General features: G+C 43.6%; 1 protein-coding gene across 1 annotated transcript; it reads left to right on the top strand.

Moving 5' to 3' along the window:
- Positions 1-1,647: 1,647 nt before the first annotated feature.
- On the top strand, positions 1,648-19,807 carry HMGCS2 (3-hydroxy-3-methylglutaryl-CoA synthase 2). Its single transcript, XM_045546942.1, has 10 exons — positions 1,648-1,941; positions 6,085-6,539; positions 10,348-10,473; positions 11,026-11,190; positions 12,606-12,771; positions 14,413-14,583; positions 15,781-15,887; positions 16,447-16,572; positions 17,588-17,699; positions 19,357-19,807. Exons 1-9 carry the CDS (start codon positions 1,838-1,840, stop codon positions 17,692-17,694), a joined length of 1,527 nt encoding a protein of 508 aa, XP_045402898.1. The 5' UTR covers positions 1,648-1,837; the 3' UTR covers positions 17,695-17,699; positions 19,357-19,807.
- The last annotated feature ends 1,547 nt before the right edge of the window (positions 19,808-21,354 follow it).

Genomic DNA, 21,354 nt, shown 5'->3' with positions numbered 1-21,354 from the left:
AAAAGTGAGCTGGGAAGATAGAGGTTGTTGGAAATTGGGATGCACGAAAAGTAAATTTTGGAAATGGTAATGACACTGTGATAACAAGGTCAAGGTTATGACTGTGGAGAGGGAGGCTGAAGTCATGTGGGAAACAAATCACGGAAATGGCAACTCAGAGAGAGGCCGGGAAGGATAAATAAGGATAATAAAGCCTCTCAAGAATGCTGAGAGGCTTTGTGTTGGGGAGGAAGGCAGTGATCCTTGCACTTAAATGTCATGAATGATGGGAAGTGGAACACGGTTGTTAGTTGGCTGCAAGAATGAAGGGCACTGGTGGCACAGACTGATGCCATGTGCTTTAAGGCAGCAGGGGTATTCGAAAGGAGGGAGAGAAAAGGACTCTGAAGGTACCAATGAAGAGCAAAGGGGACACATGCTTTGTTCTAAGCCCTGAGGTGCATCGGATATTGGTGGCCAGAGGGTGGGACTTCTGGGGAGGCAGAGTGTAGCCACCATTTATTTGCAAGAGAGACAGGTTAACATACACAAGAAGCCACAGGCATTTCGGAGCATTTCAGAGAAGAAATTGGAAGTGAAGGATTTTACTGATGACAGAACTTTGCAAAAAGCTCAGTGTAAGGGCACGAGGTGACAAAGCAAGGTGGGTGATTGAGGTAGAACAATAATGCACCAAGATGTATGGAGATAAGAATCTAAAGATAAACACCTAGGCGTCCTGGACCTCTGGGGGCACCTAGAAGTTCTTTATCTTTAGGAAAATGAACTCAGCTCTACACCCCCTAAAGTAGGTACCACTCTGGCTTTTCTCTGTGTCCTCTACCACAGACTCATATATTAGTTGGGGGATGGCAGGAGGCCGGGGGTGGGGTTCACACAACTGGATGAACTAGTGAGTGTGACCCTCATAAAAGGTAGAGGAAGATTGGAGGGAAACATTCATTTGGAAGATCAGATGGCAGAAGCTCTTTATTAAGAAGTAGAAGAACAAAGCAGAAACACTAGAAGCCAGAGGCAAAAGCCATGGTTGAGTCCCTAATCCGAAACTTACTAGCTCTAGGTCTTTGGGAAAATCATACATTTCTATGTATTTCTGACCTCATCTGCAAAGCAATCCTTTCCTCCGTAGGAGATAGAGCTTCAAATGACAGTTGCTCCTTTGAGGCTCCTGTAACTCTGTTGCAGCACTAGTTGCCCACTTGGAAATTGTGTAGAGCTGTGCAAATATAAAGGTGGCAATAAAGACAGGTGGAATATAGCAGGCTCCCTAGAGTCTAAGGCCCGGCCTTTGCCTCTGTGCCAATACTCTCTCCCAATTACATGGAGAGCTACTATTAAAACATCCATTCCTTTTGGTTTCGAAAGTTTCCTTATAATGCATCACATTAAAATAATAACAGGTAACACCGTGGAGCAGATTCTGAAGCACCCAGTGAGATAACTCCAGTGAGGAGCCAGGTGAGGCCAGGTGAGGTCACCCTGGGATGTGTTACAACAAGGAACATTGTGAGCTCCCCCTTCGGTGGCTGTGCAGAAATAAAGCTGCTGCAAGAGCCTGAGAGAGGAGGAGTCAGGCTGGCCATTCCCATGCACGCCAGGAGCGGGGCGGTTATATGCATGTTGGAGGGATGATGTGTGTCTGTGACTTGCCTGTGTTCTACGTGAGCCCTTTGGCCCAGTTTTAGAAGCAGACGGAGCCTGGATAGGCAGGGGTGGGGCTTCCAGAGGCAGGAGTCTCAGGGATCTATAAAGCCCAGCCCGGCTCCTGGCTCCCCGGGCTCTGCTGGGCATCTCCTCAAGAGCTGCGAACTGCTGCCCTCTGCTCGCTCCTCCGGAAATGCAGCGGCTGTTGACTCCAGTGAAGCAGGTCCTGCGGTTGCAGAGAGTGACGAGGGAGGCTTCCCTCACACCTGCTCGCCTGCCCCTAGCCGCCCACCAGAGGTGAGTCCAGTCGTTCCAAGGGTCTGTACAGATCACTCTTTGAGAAGCATCCTGGAGCCGGTAAAAGACAGTCAGAAGTCCTGCCATTGGGAAAAACTTAGAATCCTAGTCGAAAGTTGTCAAGGCTTGTGCACAGCCACAGAAAGGGTCTCAGTCACCTCATCTGTAAACAGACATAGTCCCTTTTGGCTATAGAATTAGAGGATCCCAAAGCTCTGACACATGCTGCGTTTGTGAACAGCAGCACCTTTTACTCCGCCAGCTGCACAAAGCAGTAGAAATATCAGTACCAGGGCCCACAGCTCTCCCCTCTCCGCCACCGTTCCCACCTTGACCCCTTGACTCTGCTAAGACCCTCAGGATTCTGCGCCAGCTGCAGTGTTAGCAAAAGCAGTGCTTTAAGTCACTGCAGTAAGATCTAAAGTGAACTGGGGGTAAGAAGCTGTGTTTGTCTTGCGCTCCAGCTTTATGAAAGGGGAGAGTAAAACGTAAAGATAAGAATGTGTGTGTGTGTTTACATGTGTGTTTGTGCATGCGCAAAGCACACACACACTCCTTTTCTTTGTAAACACCCCCTCAGGGTGGCCCGAGTGCTTGTGTTTTCCCAGTGAGGATGGTAATATAGCTACATTTGGTGCCTTGGGCTTCCAGCTTCCTCCGTGTTATTATCTAATCCCTAAATCATCCCAGACACGTTAGGACTAGTGCTTTCTTTCCTTCCATTTTTTCCTTTGCATTCTCTGAATATCGAATACTTAGAAAAACGATTTTGACCTAGTGTCTTCCCCTGCTTGGTACCCAGGGAAGCTGGGTGTACAAATGTGTGAAGCTTATTGGCCTTCTTATTTTCTTCATGACACTACCATCTTCTACACTCCCTGTACCACCTGCCAAACTACTGCATACGGGTCAAATGTCCCAGCTCAGAATTTAACCTATTTCTGTGTTATTTGTGAAGAATGGATTGATGTGGTACCTCTTAGTTCAAACACCAGTTGGCACCAGCCAAGAGACAAACATCAGTCCTCACCAACATTCTGCCTTCTTTGGTTCACACTCTGGAATCATCGTTCACATTTCCCTCTGGGTGTGCCCATAGTTGATCCCATCATCCTTGGCTTAAGCTAACATTGCTTTTTGTGGGGCACCTTTTCTCTACAGGTCTATCCCCTTTGATCCAACCTGCATCCACCCCAAGTCCAATCTAGGAACAACTCCCATTTTAGCATCTGTTTTGCTGCCTGTAAAATTAAGTAAGAATTGGTCCTCCACTTCCTAAATTTCTCATGTATTGTCTCCTTACTCCCCCACACATCCTCCTCTGCAGGGCCCCTTGTCTGTTCAATCACTCCCCACTTCCCGCTTCATCCGCTTCCAATTTTTCCCTGGCAGAGCTCTCTCATCCATCAGGGTTGGCCTCAAATGCAGCCTCTTCCATGAAGCCTTTCCTGATCCTCCAACCCACAGAATCTCTGCTTCCTTTGAACTCCTGTGGGATTTTGCCCAAATACCTCTTGTTGCCTTCACCACCTTCTGCCTCTAAGTTGGGTTGTGTATGTGCTTGTCCTCATTCCTCACACAGTCAAGGAAGTCCTCAAAAGCCTTGTCCTCTTCTCATCTTTGTCCAGCCCCTTCACCCCAACAACCCCTCCCCAGCACAGGGCCTGGCTAGTCATAGTGAATTTTGAAACACAAGGGAAGGAGGCAAGATGGAGTGAATAAAACTTTGATGCATGTTCTTGAACTAGACACCATCACAAAAAAATGTATTTTAAATTAAATAAAGACATCATTCTTTAGAGAAAGCACAAGATTAGAAAGATACTCTTAGCTACAGTGGTTTGATGCTCCTGGAAGCCTCTACTGGTTAACTTTCTTCAAGGCTCTATAATCTATTTCCAGAAATAGCCCCTACCAAGACAGTTACAAAAGCTACCACTGACTGGTTCTTAGAACCTCTCTTCTCTCCTTACAACCTTTGATTTCTAACTGAGAGGAGAAGGAAGGAGTCAGCCCAGAGAAGCCAGAGACTGAGGCTGAGGGAAAAGCCAGCTGAGCTGGCAGGACCAAGGGCTGGCTAACCATTAGCTCCAAGGTTCTGGGAAAGTTCCTCCATAAATATTTGAGAGTACAAACTCCAGTTATTTGGAGGGTACCAAATAAATAAGGCAGATAAATAATTTCCAAACCTCTCTTGTCAGATATTATTGCACATTTATTGCTTTGTCTCACTGTCTTGTGATCACATAATCCATTTTTGCTTCAGAGCAGTCCTTAAATTAGCTGGGCGCGGTGGCTCACGCCTGTAATCCTAGCACGCTGGGAGGCTGAGGCAGGAGGATCGCTTTAGCTCAGGAGTTTTAGATCAGCCTGAGCAAGAGTGAGACCCCTTCTCTACTAAAAATAGAAGAATTAGCCAGGTGTCGTGTCCTATACCTGTAGCCCCAGCTACTTGGGAGCCTGAGGCAAGAGGATTGCTTGAGCCCAGAAGTTTGAGGTTTCTGTGAGCTATGATGACACCACTCCACTCTACCAGGGTGACAGAGCAAGACTCTGTCTCAAAACAAAATTCAATTAAATTCAGTTAAACATGTGACTTTCCTCATGGGAGAGTTGGAGCTACCAGAGGCCCAGAATCCTAAAGACAATTGGTAGATACATTCAATCTGAGTTATAGCTCCCATAGCACAGAGCTAAATTTATAATGCTGGCACCAAATACAGTGAAGGGACAGACTATTTCTAACATGTGAAAAACTGTGAAGTTATTCTGAGCACATCACTTCACCAGTATGTGCCTTGATTTCACCATCTATAAAATGAAGAATGTCACTAAAGTGACCAAATTTCAAGTGCTTTCATGTGGAAGCACATGAGAGGTGGACTACTGAGCTTTGTGCTTGTAGCTAGGAGGAGAATCTCCAGATTTTCATCAGGGGTTTAGGAGTCAGGGTTTAAGAGATGTAGATGGGTTTAGAAAAGAAATATATTATCTCTTCCCTGTTCTACTGGCCCCTTTCCCCTTTTCTCTCTGCCCCCATTTAGAATTGCTCTTTCTGCTCTCTGTGTTCTAGCAGGTTTGCTTGTTCCACTACGTATTTAGCTGTAACAATGTCTTCCTCCTCTGTTAGACCATGCTTTCTTTGTGGGCCCAAAGGATGTCTTATTCACTATTGTGTATCTTGGCCAGCACTGTGTTAGCTGTGTTCAATAAATATTGGAATGCTAAATCACAAAAAGCAGATAGAATGGAATCAAGTAGAAAACTTCCTTAAAAAGTAGAAAAACAGTGGATATGTTCTTGTGTATAAAAAAGAAAGAAGGAGAAAGGAGGATAATGAAAGATACACTTTAAAAATAAGTAAAAATTTTTAATATGTTCTATAAGGGCTTATAACATATGCAGAAGTAAAGTATGTGACAATAATAGCTCAAAGGCATGGAGAGGAAAAACAAAGTTAACCTTAAGTAAGGCTTTTACACTATTCAGAAAGTTATAGAAGAATTAATTTAAGTTAGAGTATAATAAGCCAGGTATGTATATTATAATCTTTAGGGTCACAACTTAAAGAAATAGAGGGGATAAAATAGAATAATAAATATTTGCTTAATCAAAAAGAATACAGGAAGTAGGAATAAAGGAATGAAGAATATATGAGGCAAATAGAAACAAATAGAAAGATGGTAGGCTTAATTCCAACTATATCAGTAATTACAATAAATATAAATGGACTAAATACTCCAATTAAAACACCACTATTGTAAGACTTGTTAAAAATTTTTAAAAGATTCAACTATGTACTGATTACAAGTGACTCATGTTAAATATAAAGACTCTGAGAGGTTGAAAGTAAAAAAGGACAGAAAAAGATATGTCATGCAAACAATAAGCAAAGAGCTAGTACAGCTGTATTGACATCAGAAAATGTAGAATTTATGGCAAGAGTTTTACAAAGATGAAAGAAGATATTTAATAAAAAGGATCAATTCAACAGAAAGATATAACAACAATAAATTTGTAGTTGTATGATAACATAGCTTCAAAATATATTACAAAATTAATTAAAAGATTGCTATATCACTGTCTTCTGAGAAAACTAGCTACAGATCATTAATGGGATTTTGATTGTTATCTCCATCACAGGTTTTCTACAGTCTCTGCTGTCCCTCTGGCCAAAACAGATACTTGGCCAAAGGATGTGGGCATCCTTGCCTTGGAGGTCTACTTCCCAGCCCAGTATGTGGACCAAACTGACCTGGAGAAGTATAACAATGTGGGAGCAGGGAAGTATACAGTGGGCTTGGGCCAGATTGAAATGGGTTTCTGCTCAGTCCAGGAGGACATCAACTCCCTGTGCCTGACGGTGGTGCAACGATTGATGGAACGCACAAAGCTCCCATGGGACTCTGTGGGAAGGCTGGAAGTGGGCACTGAGACCATCATTGACAAGTCCAAAGCCGTCAAAACTGTGCTCATGGAACTCTTCCAGGATTCGGGCAACACTGACATTGAGGGCATAGATACCACCAATGCCTGCTACGGTGGCACTGCCTCCCTCTTCAATGCTGCCAACTGGATGGAGTCCAGCTACTGGGATGGTATGTCCTTCCAGGGGGACTTATGTAAGAAAGGAGCTGGGGTTAGAGGCTGAATATTATCAGTTGTGCTTTTCAGTTCCCTGGGTGGCTTCGTTCAGTGAAGAAAGGACAACATAATCACATGGCTGCTTCTATCATTCAACAACCACAATGATAATAACCACTGAGACTTATATATCTTTTACAGTCAGTTAGGTAGTATATTCACATAGCCCTTCATTTAGTCCTCACAACAGCCTAGGAAGTGAGTGTTACACATGATTTATAGGTGAGAATATGGAAGATCTGATATCTTACACATAGTGAGTGGCAGAGGCCAGACACCAAACCATATGTAATATATTTCCTATTTTATTGTACCTGTTTCTCTTAAACATCTCCTAAGTCTCTGAGAGAGAGACTGGTGATGTTGAAAAATTTATACATGTTTAGATGTTAAGGGAAAAACACCCCGCTAGAAATAGGCCCAGAGAATCACAAGATAGACTGTTACACAGACTATTTCTACTCTTTCTCCCTTGCCTGGCTCCTGGGATACTGCTTTTTGATTAACATATTAACATTACCTTGTATCTTACTTATATCTCCCCCCAGTGCTATATTGGGGGAATAATCTGTGTTGTCATGGCAAGAAAAGATCCAAAGGAAACAGTACAAGTTGAGAGGTAGACACCCTGTCAATAATTATTGATAAGTTCCATAACCTCTTTGAGCCTCAGGGTTCTTATCTACCTATCTGCCTTGCAGGATTGAATAAAATAATCCATAGAGATGTGAAAGAACAGTACTTTGGCAGGCAAGGCACTCTATATTTACTAAGTTTGAAACTAAAGATTAAAAACCTTGGAAATGGTAATAAACATTCATGATAAAATTAATCATAAAGTCTTAATGTTGACAGGACCCTCAGAGATTATCTAATTGAATATCCTTTGCTTTAAAAAAAGAGGCCGAGAGGAGTTGATCTCTGTTCACACAGGAAGAGACTGCAGTTCCATAAGTCCATCCCATGCTTTTTCAACTACCTACAAGGACCCTCCTCCCCCATTAATGGTTCCATTGATAGGGGTTGAAGGTCCAGCCTCTATGTCATTGTCAAATCTGTTCTTAACAGTGCTTCTCCAGCTTGGCACTTGTATTACTACCTCTCTAGCAACCCCTACTACCATTACTACCATTAATATGTCCAAGCAAGTATTTAGTTGGAAAGTAGAAATGAAGGATAAGTGACATCCACTAGCCTTTAACGAAAAATCAAAGAACCTATTCTTGGAAGCATTGTCAGCTTTAATCATGTCATTTAAAATGAGCAGATTCTGCTGAGTGGCTGGGTATTCCACAGATGAGGGCTGCAAATGCATCTGATGTCTTAGTAGAAAAGTAAAAATAAAAAATCAACTACTGAAATGTGAATTTTCAGTTTGTATTTGAAACAAAAAGCGTATCTAAGCTTGAGCCTGACCACTTGGACTACACACTCTGTAGGTGATAGCAACCACCAAGACCAGATGAGGCCAGTGTGCATGAGATCTCTGCTTCTGATCCAGCCAACGATCTACCTGGGGACCATCTTTGGTGGGACAAAGTAGCTTTGGGACTCACCAGCGAGTTCTGAACAACTCCAGAGAAAAGAGGAGGGTATGAGGGAAGGAAAGAGTGGTGCTGGCTCAGATTGGCTGGGAGTCTCAAGGTTTTCTTATCTTTTTTTTATGAAAGCAATTCATAGTTAGGAAATTCATAGTTAGGAAAATATACATACATATTCACAAAAGGGTGTAAAGAAAAAGTCCCCTTTTGATACTCCATTACCACTTCCCAGAATTTAACATTAATATCTACGTATTCTTCCTAATTTTCTTCTACAGTTTTTTGTATCTGCAAGCATATACATATCTATTCAGTTTTAAACATTGTACATATTATTCCTAATGTCTGATGTCTTAGAGATCATATTCTGTAGCAGCATATATAAGGTCTATCTCATTCTTTTAAAAACTGCATAGTATTCTATTCATGGGTATGGCAAATTTTATTTGATTAGCCCCATATAAATAAATATTTGGATTGTTGTGGGTTTTTGCAATTCTAAATAATGTTTTAGTGAACATTGTACAGTAGCTTTGTATGTTTGTGACAATGTGTTCTAAGAATAGATTCCTAGCAGTAGAATTGCAGGATAGGTAGATTTAAAAATTTGATAAAATGTGCTAAATTGCTCTTCAAAATGTCATAGTAAATTACATTCCTACAATACATGTTATCAAGATTTCTAATCTTTGTCAATTTAATAAGTAAAATTGTAGAATTTTTTATTTGCCTTTCTTTCATTATAAGAAAGCTTGGATTTTTTATGACATTTGTTGGCCATTTTTGTGTTATATAACTTATCTTTTTGATGAGACTTTTATAAATGAAAGAAAATAGCTTTTTGTTGGTTGTAGGTATTGTAAATACTTCCCCAGTTTGTGTTTTGACATTGTTTCTGATAGAAGGCTTTGATTTTTAGGTAGTCAAATTTACTGGCCTTTTCCTAAATGGCTTCTAAGTACATGTCTATAGTTTCTAAATTTTTCGCTCTGTGTGTGTGTGTGTGTGTATACATATATAAAAAATAGTTTTTTCTCCAATGTGTTATATATATATATAGTATATACTAAATGCATATATTTATATATGTTAAACATATATTCTTAATATGTTTGTGTAACTTATTTATATATATTTTATACACACTCATATCATTGGGGGCAAAAAAATACTTTTTTGTTGGAGTTGCAGTTGGGATTTGTAATAATTCTTAAGAGAAGGTCCTCAGATTTCAATGAATTTGGGCTGGAGTCCTGGTTCTGAATCCCTTTCCTACCATTTATTAGCTATGTGGTTTTGGGCAAGTGACATAAGTTCTTTAGGCCTCAGTTTCTTCATCTGTGAAGAGGAGATAACTATATCTGCTATATAGGCTTATCATGGGCATTAAATTATATAAAATTAAGGCTCCCAACTCAGTGGTATGAGTGAATACTGGGTGCTTCCTCACAGATTAGACAGAAAACTGGAACTACTACTGTATCTCTCACACAGACTTAAGTTTGGGGGACAGTACTTGTATCAGATGAAAGCAGAACAAATAATAGTCAAGACAACAATTATTTATTGTCTAATAGATTGTCATAGAGTTAGTTACTATGGATCATTTACATTAAGTGTGGTCACTCAGCATAAACTCTTTTCACAATGAAAGTAACACCAAGCAATTCAAGGCCCACGGTTTAGGATCCAGTTAGAGTTGAGTTTGAATTTCAGATTCTATATTCAGTAGGTAACATGACCCGATACCGGTTACTTAATCTCTCTGGAACCCAGTGCCTTCATACGTAAATGTGGACGTTACCTCCCTCACTGGATTATTTAAAGGATTGTTTGAGGACAGTATTTTAAATGTCAGTTTCCCTCTCTATCCCTTGCCTTTTATGATTTGGGAAAAATTTCAGGATCATGGAATGCTGTAAGGTGATCAGTATAAAACTAAATTATCTCCAAAAGTGCCAATTAGTGAATTTTTCACAAGTCAGAAATAGAATTCTGAATAAATGAGCATTTTTTACAGTTAGAATATCAGGACACTAAGTTTTGGCTTTGCATTTCAAGGGTATCATGAGTCGTACTAGACCATAAGCTCCACAGGGCTGGGGTTTGTGGTTCTGTTCACTCTATTTCCAGTATGTAGAATTGTGCTTGGCACACAGTAGGCATGCAGTCTGCTCTAGATTTGGTCGTGGTGATAATTGCTTCCTGTCTCTCTTTGCAGGTCGCTATGCAATGGTGGTCTGTGGTGATATCGCCGTCTATCCCAATGATAATACTCGTCCTACCGGTGGGGCTGGAGCCGTGGCGATGCTGATTGGGCCCAATGCCCCTTTGGCCCTTGAGCAAGGTAAACCATTACCAAGAGACTATGCATGGCACTGACAAATACATAGCTCCTAATCCTACATTGGCAGACCTGCTACTTGGGGCTGAGGTATGGGTTTGAGGGTGGTATTGCTTGCTTCTAAAAGGCTGGCCTGAGAAGCAGAGGTTAGGGAGGAAAGGAAGAGAAAATCCACAAGGTTTCCTCTTCTGCATCATCAGGTATGAGAATAATAATTCATGGATGAGTCATGCAGGTGCCTTAGGGAGTTGTGCGGGTGATTCACTATGAAAGGAAATAACTGGGCAAAAAGTGAAAGTCTTTCCTGTGAGACTTGGCTTCTATTCCAGGTTTTGTTAAGCCCACATCGGTGTGGAAAGGGAAATGTAAACCTCATTTATGTAATACCAACGACCGGTTCAAATTCTTTTGAATAAATTTGAGGGATGTCACGTGGGCTCAGGCTTGGGCACGGGAGATAGGTAAAGACCAGGAAGCCCTTGTTACATGGTTCTCCCATCCTCTGTGCCCCAGGTAGTCTGTGCAGTCTCTGAAACCCTCTGTGTTCCTTTCCAGGGCTTAGGGCAACCCATATGGAGAACGCATATGACTTCTACAAACCAAATTTGGCCTCCGAGTACCCAGTGGTGGATGGGAAGCTCTCCATCCAGTGCTACTTTCGGGCCTTGGATCGATGTTACGCATCGTACCGCCACAAGATCCAGAACCAGCGGAAGCAAGGTACGGGACTCGGGCAGCAGGCAGTGGGGGCTCTGCTTACAGGGGCCAAGAGTCTGTACCTTTGCACCTAAACTCCTAAGACAAGGTCTCCTCTCTCCTCCCCTGAAAACGATGTTAAGAGAATTGTTTCCTGTTCCCTTCTTATACTCCTCTCTGGGTCTTTGCTGAAATCCATGTGGATGTCATTCAAATTCAAGTATAAAATTGCCTCTAGCTTGAGCTAAACGAAAGAAAGCAAACAATCCAGGCCAAAGCCACCAGCATGAAACCAGTGGGTGTCAGCCCCCTGGGAAACGTGTCGTGGCCCGGGGTAACCACATCCTCAGGGGTCAGGATTTGCTTTTCTGTTTTAAGTTGGGCATGATGTGACTCTGGATTTGCAGTTTGCCACCTTTTGAAGTCTGATGTTGGAAAATCTTGCCTTATCTTATATTTTCCATATACTAAAGTGTTATCGGTGATTTTTCTCTGTATGGTGGTAATAGATTGATTTTATTTCCATCTTTAGTTTTGGAATTTCCCTGCTAAAAAAAATACATCCTGCTTTCATAATCAGAAAAGAAGTGAATAAATCTTATTTTAAAAATACAGAGAAACGCACTTAAAAAAAATGGGAAGTGTCTTACCTGCTTAGCCATGCCCAGGTGGGCATCTGCAAAAGGCAGGTTTCAGTGTGGGAAGGAGGATGTGTTGAAGTGCCAGGGCATGGGTGCTTTGTGGGTGGCACAAGGAGCCACATCTTGCCCCTCTCCACTGCCCTGGGCGGGGCACTGCCTACCATGGGCAACCCCAGTGGGTAAGAAGTCACCTTGGGCCTCTCTGCCTCTGCCCATCCACTGTAAAATTGCTATTTGCTAATTGCTCTTGCCTCCTCTGAAGTCTTATGGCATTTTCATTTTACTCCTTATTCTCATATGGAATCTGACGATGCTACTTTGGATCACAGCACTAAAATATAAACTTTCCTAAGGGCAGAAGTTGCATGGCCCTCATCTGCACAGTGAGAGAGACAGTCAGTAATGTAGCGACAGAGACAGGTGAACTTAAATCCAAAGCCAGACTCTTCATGTTGGGTGACCTTGGGCATATGCCTTTACTTAATTTTTTGGAGACTCTGTTTCCTCCTCTGGAAAATGGGGGAAATGGTATAACACAAAGTTGATATGGGGCGAGCATCTCTCAGGGAGGCTGGCAATAGTAGATATGAATATGTTTGCTTCTTTCTCTTCTTTCCTTACATGAAGAAGGGCTTAGTAAAGGTGTGAAAAATGAACGAACAGACCTTATATGTGTTTGCTGGAGGCAGGAACTAGTTTTCTGGGAGGCCTAGAGTTCTTCAGCACCATTAAATCTGAGGCAGGTCGAAATGGCTCGTCCCTCATGCTACATATTTGCCTTCACACTTCTTCTTCCAGCTGGCGCCGATCAACCTTTCACCCTTGACGATTTCCAGTTTATGATCTTTCACACGCCCTTTTGCACTATGACCCAGAAATCTCTGGCTCTCCTGATGCTCAATGACTTCCTGTCAGCCAGCAGCAACACACAGTCCAGCTTATATAAGGAGCTAGAGGCTTTCAGGTGAGTCCTGTTCGTGGAGTGCCTAGGGGCTCATGAAGGGTGGGCAAGGAGGATGCTCCCTCATGCCTTGAGCCTGGGTTACTGGCACTCCTGTGGGGGCAATGGCAACCCTCCAACACAATGGAAATGATACCAATTTCTACATGGGGTGATGGGTTATTGTCTGCATAGGGCCCTCCATGTGTCATCTCAGGGAGACATGGGGAATATGCCAGTGCCTCTGGACCCGGTAACTATAAGAAGCTACAGAGAAAAAGAAAAAAGGGAAAGGGGAGTGTGTTTAAATCATTTAGTCAACAAACATTTTCTGAACATCCAGAAATGATATGTGCCTGACATCATTCTAAACTCTCAGGATAAAATGGGTATGACTTCACGATCCCTGTCCTGGAGGATCTCACAGTCTATGCAGACACAAGCACCCAGAAACAAATGATCACAGTATGGGGTGGCAACCTGGGGAGTGTCAGGTCCTATTCTTACTTGTCATGATCTTAAGTAATGTCCTGCTTATTGCCTCAATTTCCCCCATTTATAAAACAGAGAGAGTCCAGTTCACTCCCTTAAATGTCAAAAGGCAGGAAGAATGCTGTTTATTGATGCACTAATCTAAGATATTTAAAACAGAAATATCTTCAATGCAAATAGTTCTCACTGGGAAGGGAATCTTTCCCTTTCTTCTTGGTATCTATTTATTTCAAGTTTTGGACTATTCTACCAGTATGTGCCCCTATTACTAACTACCACTAACCCAGCCACTAATGAAAACATCAGAATTAGCTTAAACACTTCTTATAAGACCTGCCCTATCAAAGCAAAAAGTGTAACATATACCAAAGATAATAGCTTAATATCTTTAATATATAATGATCTTATCAATAATAAAATAAACACTATGGTGGAAAAATGAGCAAAAGATATGAACAAAAGATTTCCTCAAAGAAGAAATGCATATAATCATATTTGTAAATTAGTAAGACATACAAGTTACCATTTTCTTTGCGTAGTCTTTTAAAATTTAAATAAATACCCAGTATTGACGAGGCTAATGGAGAATGGGCAATAGTGGATGTGTAAGTTGATATAAGTGCTTTGAGGAGTAATAGGAGAATGTAAAGCAAAAGCCTTAAACATGTGCATGCCTTTGGGCTCAGTAATGCCATATGTAAAAGAACATGTAGCCATTCCCTGCACTATGCTAACTAATGAGAGACAGGAGTAGGGAGATTGGTTAAAGTAGGGTACATCATGTCACGGACCATTCTGCAACCATTAAAAATAATGTTAAAGAAGATGATTTAATGTTATAAATATACATACACACATACTCACATACACAACGTTTAAAAAGCATGCTAAACACAATGCATAGTATGATTTCATTTCTAATTTTCTCATACACTTTATGAAAGTGGAGATGGATTCCCTAAAAAAAAAAATAAAAAATATTCCCTAAGTTTTATCTCTGAATGGTAGAACTATTAGTGGCATGTGTTTTGTGTGTGTGTGTGTGCTTTTATGTATTTACAAATGTAATAAAAACACGTCCAAAGTCTCCTCTCTAAAAGCTGTTACTCTTCCCCTTGCTCCCCCCCTCCTCCCGTGTGGCTTCTCGCCTGGTCACCTCTGGCTGCCCCACAGGGGGCTAAAGCTGGAAGACATCTACACCAATAAGAACCTGGAGAAAGCACTTGTAAAGGCCTCTCTGGACATCTTCAAAAAGAAAACCAAGGCCTCCCTTTATCTGGCCACGCGCAACGGGAATACTTATACCTCATCCCTGTACGGGTGTCTGGCTTCACTTCTCTCCCAGTGAGTACTATGTCTGGCTCCACCCCCTACACGTCCCCTCCATGGTCTGGGGGGTCAACTACATTTGTTTCCTTTTCTGGTTCAGACCTTTAAAAGAAAGGAAGGGAGAGAAGAGGCAGGGAGGGAAGGAAGAGGAAAGGAACTTGCTTCAAAGGTATAGACAAATTTGCAATCTGTATTAAATAGCGATCTCCAGAGTGAAGTCCATGGATGTCAGAGGATGTGCAAGATCTATTTGGATGCAGCAATAAAATAGGAGAACTTCTAGGCATATTTTTGTCTCATCTATTTAAAAATCTCTATACTTAGTAGAGCATGGTGGTTAAGAGAGTCTAGTTTTAGAGCCCACACCCTGGGTTCAAATCTCTTTTAGTTTTGATCTTGGAAAAATACTTAACCTTTATGTGCCTCACTTTCCCCATCTGCAAAACATAGATAATAACAATATGTGTTCTACTGTTTTTATGAACACTGTCTAAAACAATTAAAACAGCAGTTCTCAGCAGTGCTCAATTGCTAGTGGTTATTATTTATTTATTTATTTACTTATTTATTTTTGAGATATGGTCTCACTTTGTCATTAGAGTGCATAGTTCACTGCAACCTCAAACTCCTGAGCTCAAGTGATACTCCTGCCTCAGCCTCCCAAAGTGTTAGGATTACAGGTGTGAGCCACTATGCCCAGAGTTACTTGTTATTTCTCTTGATTTTCTATTTTTGGGGTTTTATAAGGAAATACCACATATAACATAGGAAAAAATAGTCGTGGGTGAATCTGATCAAATTATTACTGATGAGGGATGATCAAAATGTTACCACTGTTGAACCATTGCCAGTCAACATGCAGCCTTGAGGGTGAGTCCAGCAAACTGGCCCCCGTTTGGAAGCACCCTCGGCATCCACTACATTCATCTTGTCCTCATGAGTGGAGAGAAGTTCCGTTTCCATTTGACATTCTGTTGTGTTTGCTGTGCCTCATGTATCTTGGATTTTAGCTGCTCCCCTTTTGGAAGCTTTCCTGCTCCTGGGCCTGTCCCTGGGGCCTACCCAAAGTCGTCCTTCATGTAGAGGGCCTGGAACCCATTTCTAGTTGCATGAGGTAGACAGGGAGGAGACTGGCCTGGATAGGTGGGTGCTTTATTTGAAGTGCAGAATATAAGGCTGATGTGTTCTGGGCTTTGATTTCTCTCCCTGCAGGCACTCTGCCCAGGACTTGGCCGGCTCCAGGATCGGTGCCTTCTCCTATGGCTCTGGCTTAGCAGCAAGTTTGTTTTCATTCCGCGTGTCCCAGGATGCTTCTCCAGGTGAGCCTCAGCTTTCTGTCAGGCACGCCTGACAAAATTCATCTGGTGAAAGAAATCAGGTTGTGATTAAGAGCAAAGAAAAGCACTGAAGGGATTTAAGCAATGGAGTAAGTTTGTCTAATTTATGTATTTAAAGCACTTCCTTGGCTACTACTTAGTGACTAGATTGTAGAGGAACAAAGGGGGACATGGGGAAACCAGTTTGTTCCAGCAAATAGCCCAGTCAAGAGGTAATGGTGGTTTGGTTGCAACTGATAAAGAGAAGTTGACGAATGTGAGCTATCCAGTGGGTACATGATGATTATTTTTTGATTGAGGAGATCCAGGACACATATCTAGTTACTATGTGGGGTATACCTTGACTAAGTAAGTGTGTCTGCCTGTTTGTTTTGCTAACATTTATATTTGCTTATGACATCTTGGTGTTCTAAGCCACACACAGAGCACTTTCCCCCAGGGTGCGAGCTTCCACAGAACCTGGCTCTCTGTTGGACTTGTATGTTGACAGTAGTGACAATGACAAGGAAGAAGGTGTAACAATCTTGCTTTTGCTTCCCAGGCTCCCCCCTGGAGAAGCTGGTGTCTAGTACATCAGACCTGCCAAAACGCCTAGACTCCCGAAAGCGAATGTCTCCTGAAGAGTTCACAGAAATAATGAACGAAAGAGAGCACTTCTACCACAAGGGTAAGAAACAGGGCAGGAAGAGAAGGTAATTCACCTCAGATTCCATGCCATGATACTGGACAATGCAGTGCCCTGGAAGTATAGTCTTTGAAAATGCTTTCTGTGCAACAGTTGAAAGAGTCCAGACTTCAGAGCTAGATATCTAAATTTAAACCTGAGCTGCGCCACTTACTAGCTGTTTGTTTCTGGGAAAATTGTTGAACTATTTTCAGTTGTCTTATTTCTAAAATCATACCAACTTGGCAGGATTTCCAAACAGATGAAATGAATTAGTGTACATGAATAAGTTACCAGCACATACTACTGTCTCTGCCCATTGCCCCCTTTCTCCACCAAACATAAAAACAAAATGTTACCCCAAAAAAGCAACAAATGAAAAGGAAACCAAAGCCAAAGTTAGCACTGGAGAGACCAGATGGTGATTTTAAAACTAGAGTAACTATATTTTCTCAAGCAAAACTTTGGGCACATGGTTTGCAGTATGGTCTGAAAAAGAGACAGAACATATGGAATTGGGAATGTTCCAGAAAACCTAGACCTAGTGGTCATTGATCTCATATAGATCAAGGGATACATTTTAGCAAAGAAAAACAATGAAAACAAAAACAGGACCTCTGAGATGAACAATGGACAAAGCACTGACGTAGAGCTAGGAAGAAAGGCTCTGTTAGGAAACAGAGGCTCTGAGGGGACTCCTCAACCTAGGTACTACTGGCACAAGGATGTGATAATGATTTCAGTGGAGGAAGGGTATGTTTACTGTAGGGGAATGTCATACCCTTGTAATAAAATTTTTAGTAGCCAGGCCTTAAGTGCTAGATCCAAGATGGCTGCTCCTCTGGCTCTTCTGCCAGTCCAGTGTTCTCCATTTGGCATATTACAGGTAACCTTGTGACCCCTTGCAACACAGCCAAGAGACCCTCACTGTGAAGCTGTAGACATCCCTATTACTATTTTCTTTCCCCCAAACTCACGTAACTCTTTGTGAATATTGCCTCTTCTCCTCATTCCGCAGTGAATTTCTCACCACCTGGTGATATAAACAGTCTTTTCCCAGGTACTTGGTACCTGGAGCAAGTGGACCAGCTGCATCGCCGAAAGTATGCCCGGCGTCCCATCTAAAGGTGGTAAGTGAGCATTTGCAGGGTTGGTGGCATAAAACCCTAATGTCTTCCTCTAGTTCTGATACTGTAACGAGGCCACGGAGGGTCCATAGCTTCCAAGAGGATCAGAGGTGGGGAGTTTGCACCATGAGGACCAATTAAAATTCCTGGGGCTCTTTGCCCTGGAAGGGCAGAAGCTGGGTGAAGGACATGTTCTGAAATCTTGAATGTGAAAAAGATGTGTCTGATTTGTTTTACCTGATCTGCTCAAGATAGGAAGCTCTCCTAGAAGCTTGATAGAAACAAAATTAGCTTCCGTAAGAGGGAGCAGGCTGTGAACCTAAACCTGTGGAACTCGTTACTCCAAAAGGATGAGATCAGTAATAAAGATGAATAGCATCAGAAAAGGTACATACCCGTGTGTTGGGGATATTCATAAGGAAACAGGGTGCTGAAGGTTCTGGTAGAGCCAGACACCTCAGGTGGAGGGAGCCTTAGGCCAAGGGGCTGTATAGCAATTTTCCTGTCATGTGACTCCTTTTGGGGAGAAGGAGTGAGGTTCAGAATACTGGTGCAGACAGGTGTAAAGAAAAGAGAATTGGTTGGAAGAGGAGAGGGCTGAGAGGAGAAGTAGGAGAATTGCTTATGGTATTTTTAAGAGGAACAGCAAGGATTCAGGATTGGAATCTTGCAGTTCAGCAGCCCAGATATCTGCATTCAGTTTATCGACCAAATAGCTAAAGTAAGCAGAATGGAAGAGTGAGAAGGGATTTCTTTCACAACCCACAAATCTCAGTTAATACAGTCCCCAAGCCCAAGCTTTCGTTGTCTTTGGTAGATGGAGGAGAAGGAAGCAAAAGGTGTGCCAGGGCAGGGGAGGGGGCGGGGGAGGGAGGGAAGAAGTTAGCCAATGGAGGAGACAGGCAGAGAAAGGCCACGAGAGGAAGCAGGGCACGTGCAGGGGGCGGGGCCTCGGTCCATTCCTAACCACTGGGCGTTCTGGGTGCCACGCTGGCTGCCCGGGGGCGGTGGCCAGGAGTGGGGGGGCTAGGAGAGGCGGACAAGCAGCTGCCTGGCCACAGCTGCAGGACCGGTGGGGGAAGGGCAAGCCAGGAAGCCAGTCCACAGGACTTTGTCCTGCCAGGCAGTCTGTGCGTGCGCATTGGTTTGTTTGTTTGAAATATGGGTCTTAAGGGCAGGTCAGAGGCAAAGAGGGGGTATTAAATATGTCAACTTAGATTAGTCATCAGAAGGAGAGAGAGATTCGTGGTTTTCAAAGGTGAATTTCCAAATCAGGCTCCCTCCCTCTCATCGTAGACACGCCTCTCCCAAGTGCTCAGGCAGCGCTGTACTTAAAGAGGAAAGCTGGTGCTCTTGAACTTTTCTCTTGCCTGACTATTCCTGTAAGGAATGAAGCTACAACAGTGAGGTTTTAGCGGAAATCAGGGCTGCCGTCAGTGTGCTGTGCTGGGGGCCCTGCCCGCTCCAGCCTTGGCTCCCCTAGCAAGGGCGCGGGTCCCTCAGGTGTCCAGGCCTGGCACCCGGCGGGTGGCAGGAGGCCCCGGACCCGGACTGTGGCTGGGAGAGCCCCTCCGCGCAGCCTCGCCTCGGGCAGGCGCAGCCTGGGGTGGGTGCCCGGGGTGAGACCCACGGTGGAACGATCTTCTTTTGTTTCTTTAAGTTCTACAGATCTGTGCAATGGCTCCGGGGGAAAATATGCTACCACAGCTTCTGCCCGCGAATCATATTGTTAAAATCCTGCTCTAAAGCTGGTAAATAAATTTGAATCGACATCGGAACCCCGGCTCTGTAGAGCGAGGCGCCACCCCTACCGAGCCCGTGCACGCTCTCCGGCTTCAGTCGCTGTCCCCAGCTTTTGGTGCGATGGACTAGGGCTCCTTTGTGAGAGAGCGAGACGGGGGATGGAGAAAAGGCTCTTCCTGAATCACCGGCCTCCAGAAATGTGCAGATCAGCTGTCTCCTTCAAGATCCACAAAAACTTTCCTATTTGTTATGGGTTTATTATTATTAAACTTCTGCGCTATTCTATCTTTGTTCATTTCTTAAGGTTTCCTGTGAATTTCTAAATTTTGTATTTTGTTCTAAGCTAATAAATGGCAATTAAAAAGAGAGGAGGAGGAAGTGACTCCTGTATTTCCTGAAACCCAGAACACAAAAATTGGACCAGCCAACACACACAACACATAAGCCTGCCAGACTGCCCGGTTGGAGAGCTGCGTCTTCACCTCACATGTTCCCCTCTCCCCTTCCAGTTCCACTCAGTTTCTGCAACATACCAAGTATTATGACAGGTGCAAGGCAGTTAAAGATGGTGGGACTCAGCTTCCCCCAGCTCACTTCTCTAGTCTAGAGAGCCAGCAGACAGGCGCCCCCAGACACTGAAGATCACACCTCTTGGTCATACCTTGCCAGTGTTATTTGGACAAATCAACACAAGGCAGAGGTTAATAGGTTAAGTTTATGCCTCCTCCAGCCAAAAAATAATAATATATATTAAATGAAATTCAATATCCAGCAGGAAATTATTCCACTAGAGGATCTTTCCCCCCTTGGGCTAGGGCACTGCTTTTTCCAGGGTCCTCTCATGGAATAATAATGGTTCAGGAAGATAGCGATTGAGTTGAGGAGGGGAGTGGGAGAAGATGGGAGGACATCAGGTTGTTGTTCATTTCCTTTTAGAAAGTTTCCTCAGCCCCTCTCATGAGAAAAAGGGCACCTTGGAAGAGAGAGGATTGTTTCCTTGGCAGGGAACAGAGTTGGCGGGGTGGGGGTGCGGAGGGGCGAGGAGCATACAGATACACATGGGAATGGAGCGCTGGACCTCTCCCCTTCGCTGTTTTGCTCAAGGCTCTTCATGTCACAACAGCCACCAGCAAACCCTAGATAAACCCCTATTTGCGCAGCTAATCCTGCATCAGCCGACTGTCATCCCAGTGCTGCTGACACCCTGCTTCTAGCACAGGAGCTGTGGCTGCAGTTTAGCAGCGCCTCTTCGCTGCCCACTGCTGCCCGCACCTCCGCCGACGCTGTCCAGAGCCGTCAACCTGTTGGTGTGCCTGGCAGGACAAGATCTGCCTTTTCTAAAATCTCTGGAGCAGTGTCTGTGTTCATGGGAGAAAAGCCAGTATTCACCTGAGCTCTCAAGTACAGGACACCGGGCCTGGCCTTCTAATCACACAGGAGCTCACCGTGGGCTCTTGGTGCTGAAACTGTCCCCTACCGCCTTGGCAACCAGCTGCTGGGGCCAGGCCTGCCTCCACTAGGGAGTCACTTGGACACAACCCAAGGATGACAGTAAAATATTTAACACTGCCCATACCCCCGCACACCAGCTGGATATCAGCCCTGGTTCACTTGCAGGGTGGGCAGGATGGCGCTAGCCATTGCCACATTGCACACACATCCCCTTCGTCAACACTGACGCCTGCCTGCTCTGAACACAGCCCTCCCCCCCCTGTAAGGTCAGCACGTGAAGGAATGAGATTCCAATGACCCTGGCAACACTTTCACCCCAAAGGCTGCTGATGCCATGCAAATGAAGAACTTCCCTGTGTGGCCAAAAAAACACCCAGAGGGACCTAGAGCAGGAAGGAGGATGGCATACTAGGCAAGTACTGAGCCATGTTACATTCATCTCAAATGAAAATACTTAACATGG

This window comes from Lemur catta, chromosome 3 (genome assembly GCF_020740605.2).
Source record: "Lemur catta isolate mLemCat1 chromosome 3, mLemCat1.pri, whole genome shotgun sequence".
In the NCBI taxonomy this organism is placed as follows: Eukaryota; Metazoa; Chordata; class Mammalia; order Primates; family Lemuridae; genus Lemur; species Lemur catta.
This window is presented reverse-complemented; position numbering and strand designations above follow the sequence as displayed.

Coding starts and splice junctions, on each gene's coding strand:
- HMGCS2 (XM_045546942.1), top strand. CDS start 1,838: ATGCAGCGGCTGTTGACTCCAGTGAAGCAGGTCCTGCGGTTGCAGAGA. Junction 10,474..11,025: donor CCCTTTGGCCCTTGAGCAAG/GTAAACCATTAC, acceptor GTTCCTTTCCAG/GGCTTAGGGCAACCCATATG. Junction 15,888..16,446: donor GTCCCAGGATGCTTCTCCAG/GTGAGCCTCAGC, acceptor TTTGCTTCCCAG/GCTCCCCCCTGGAGAAGCTG.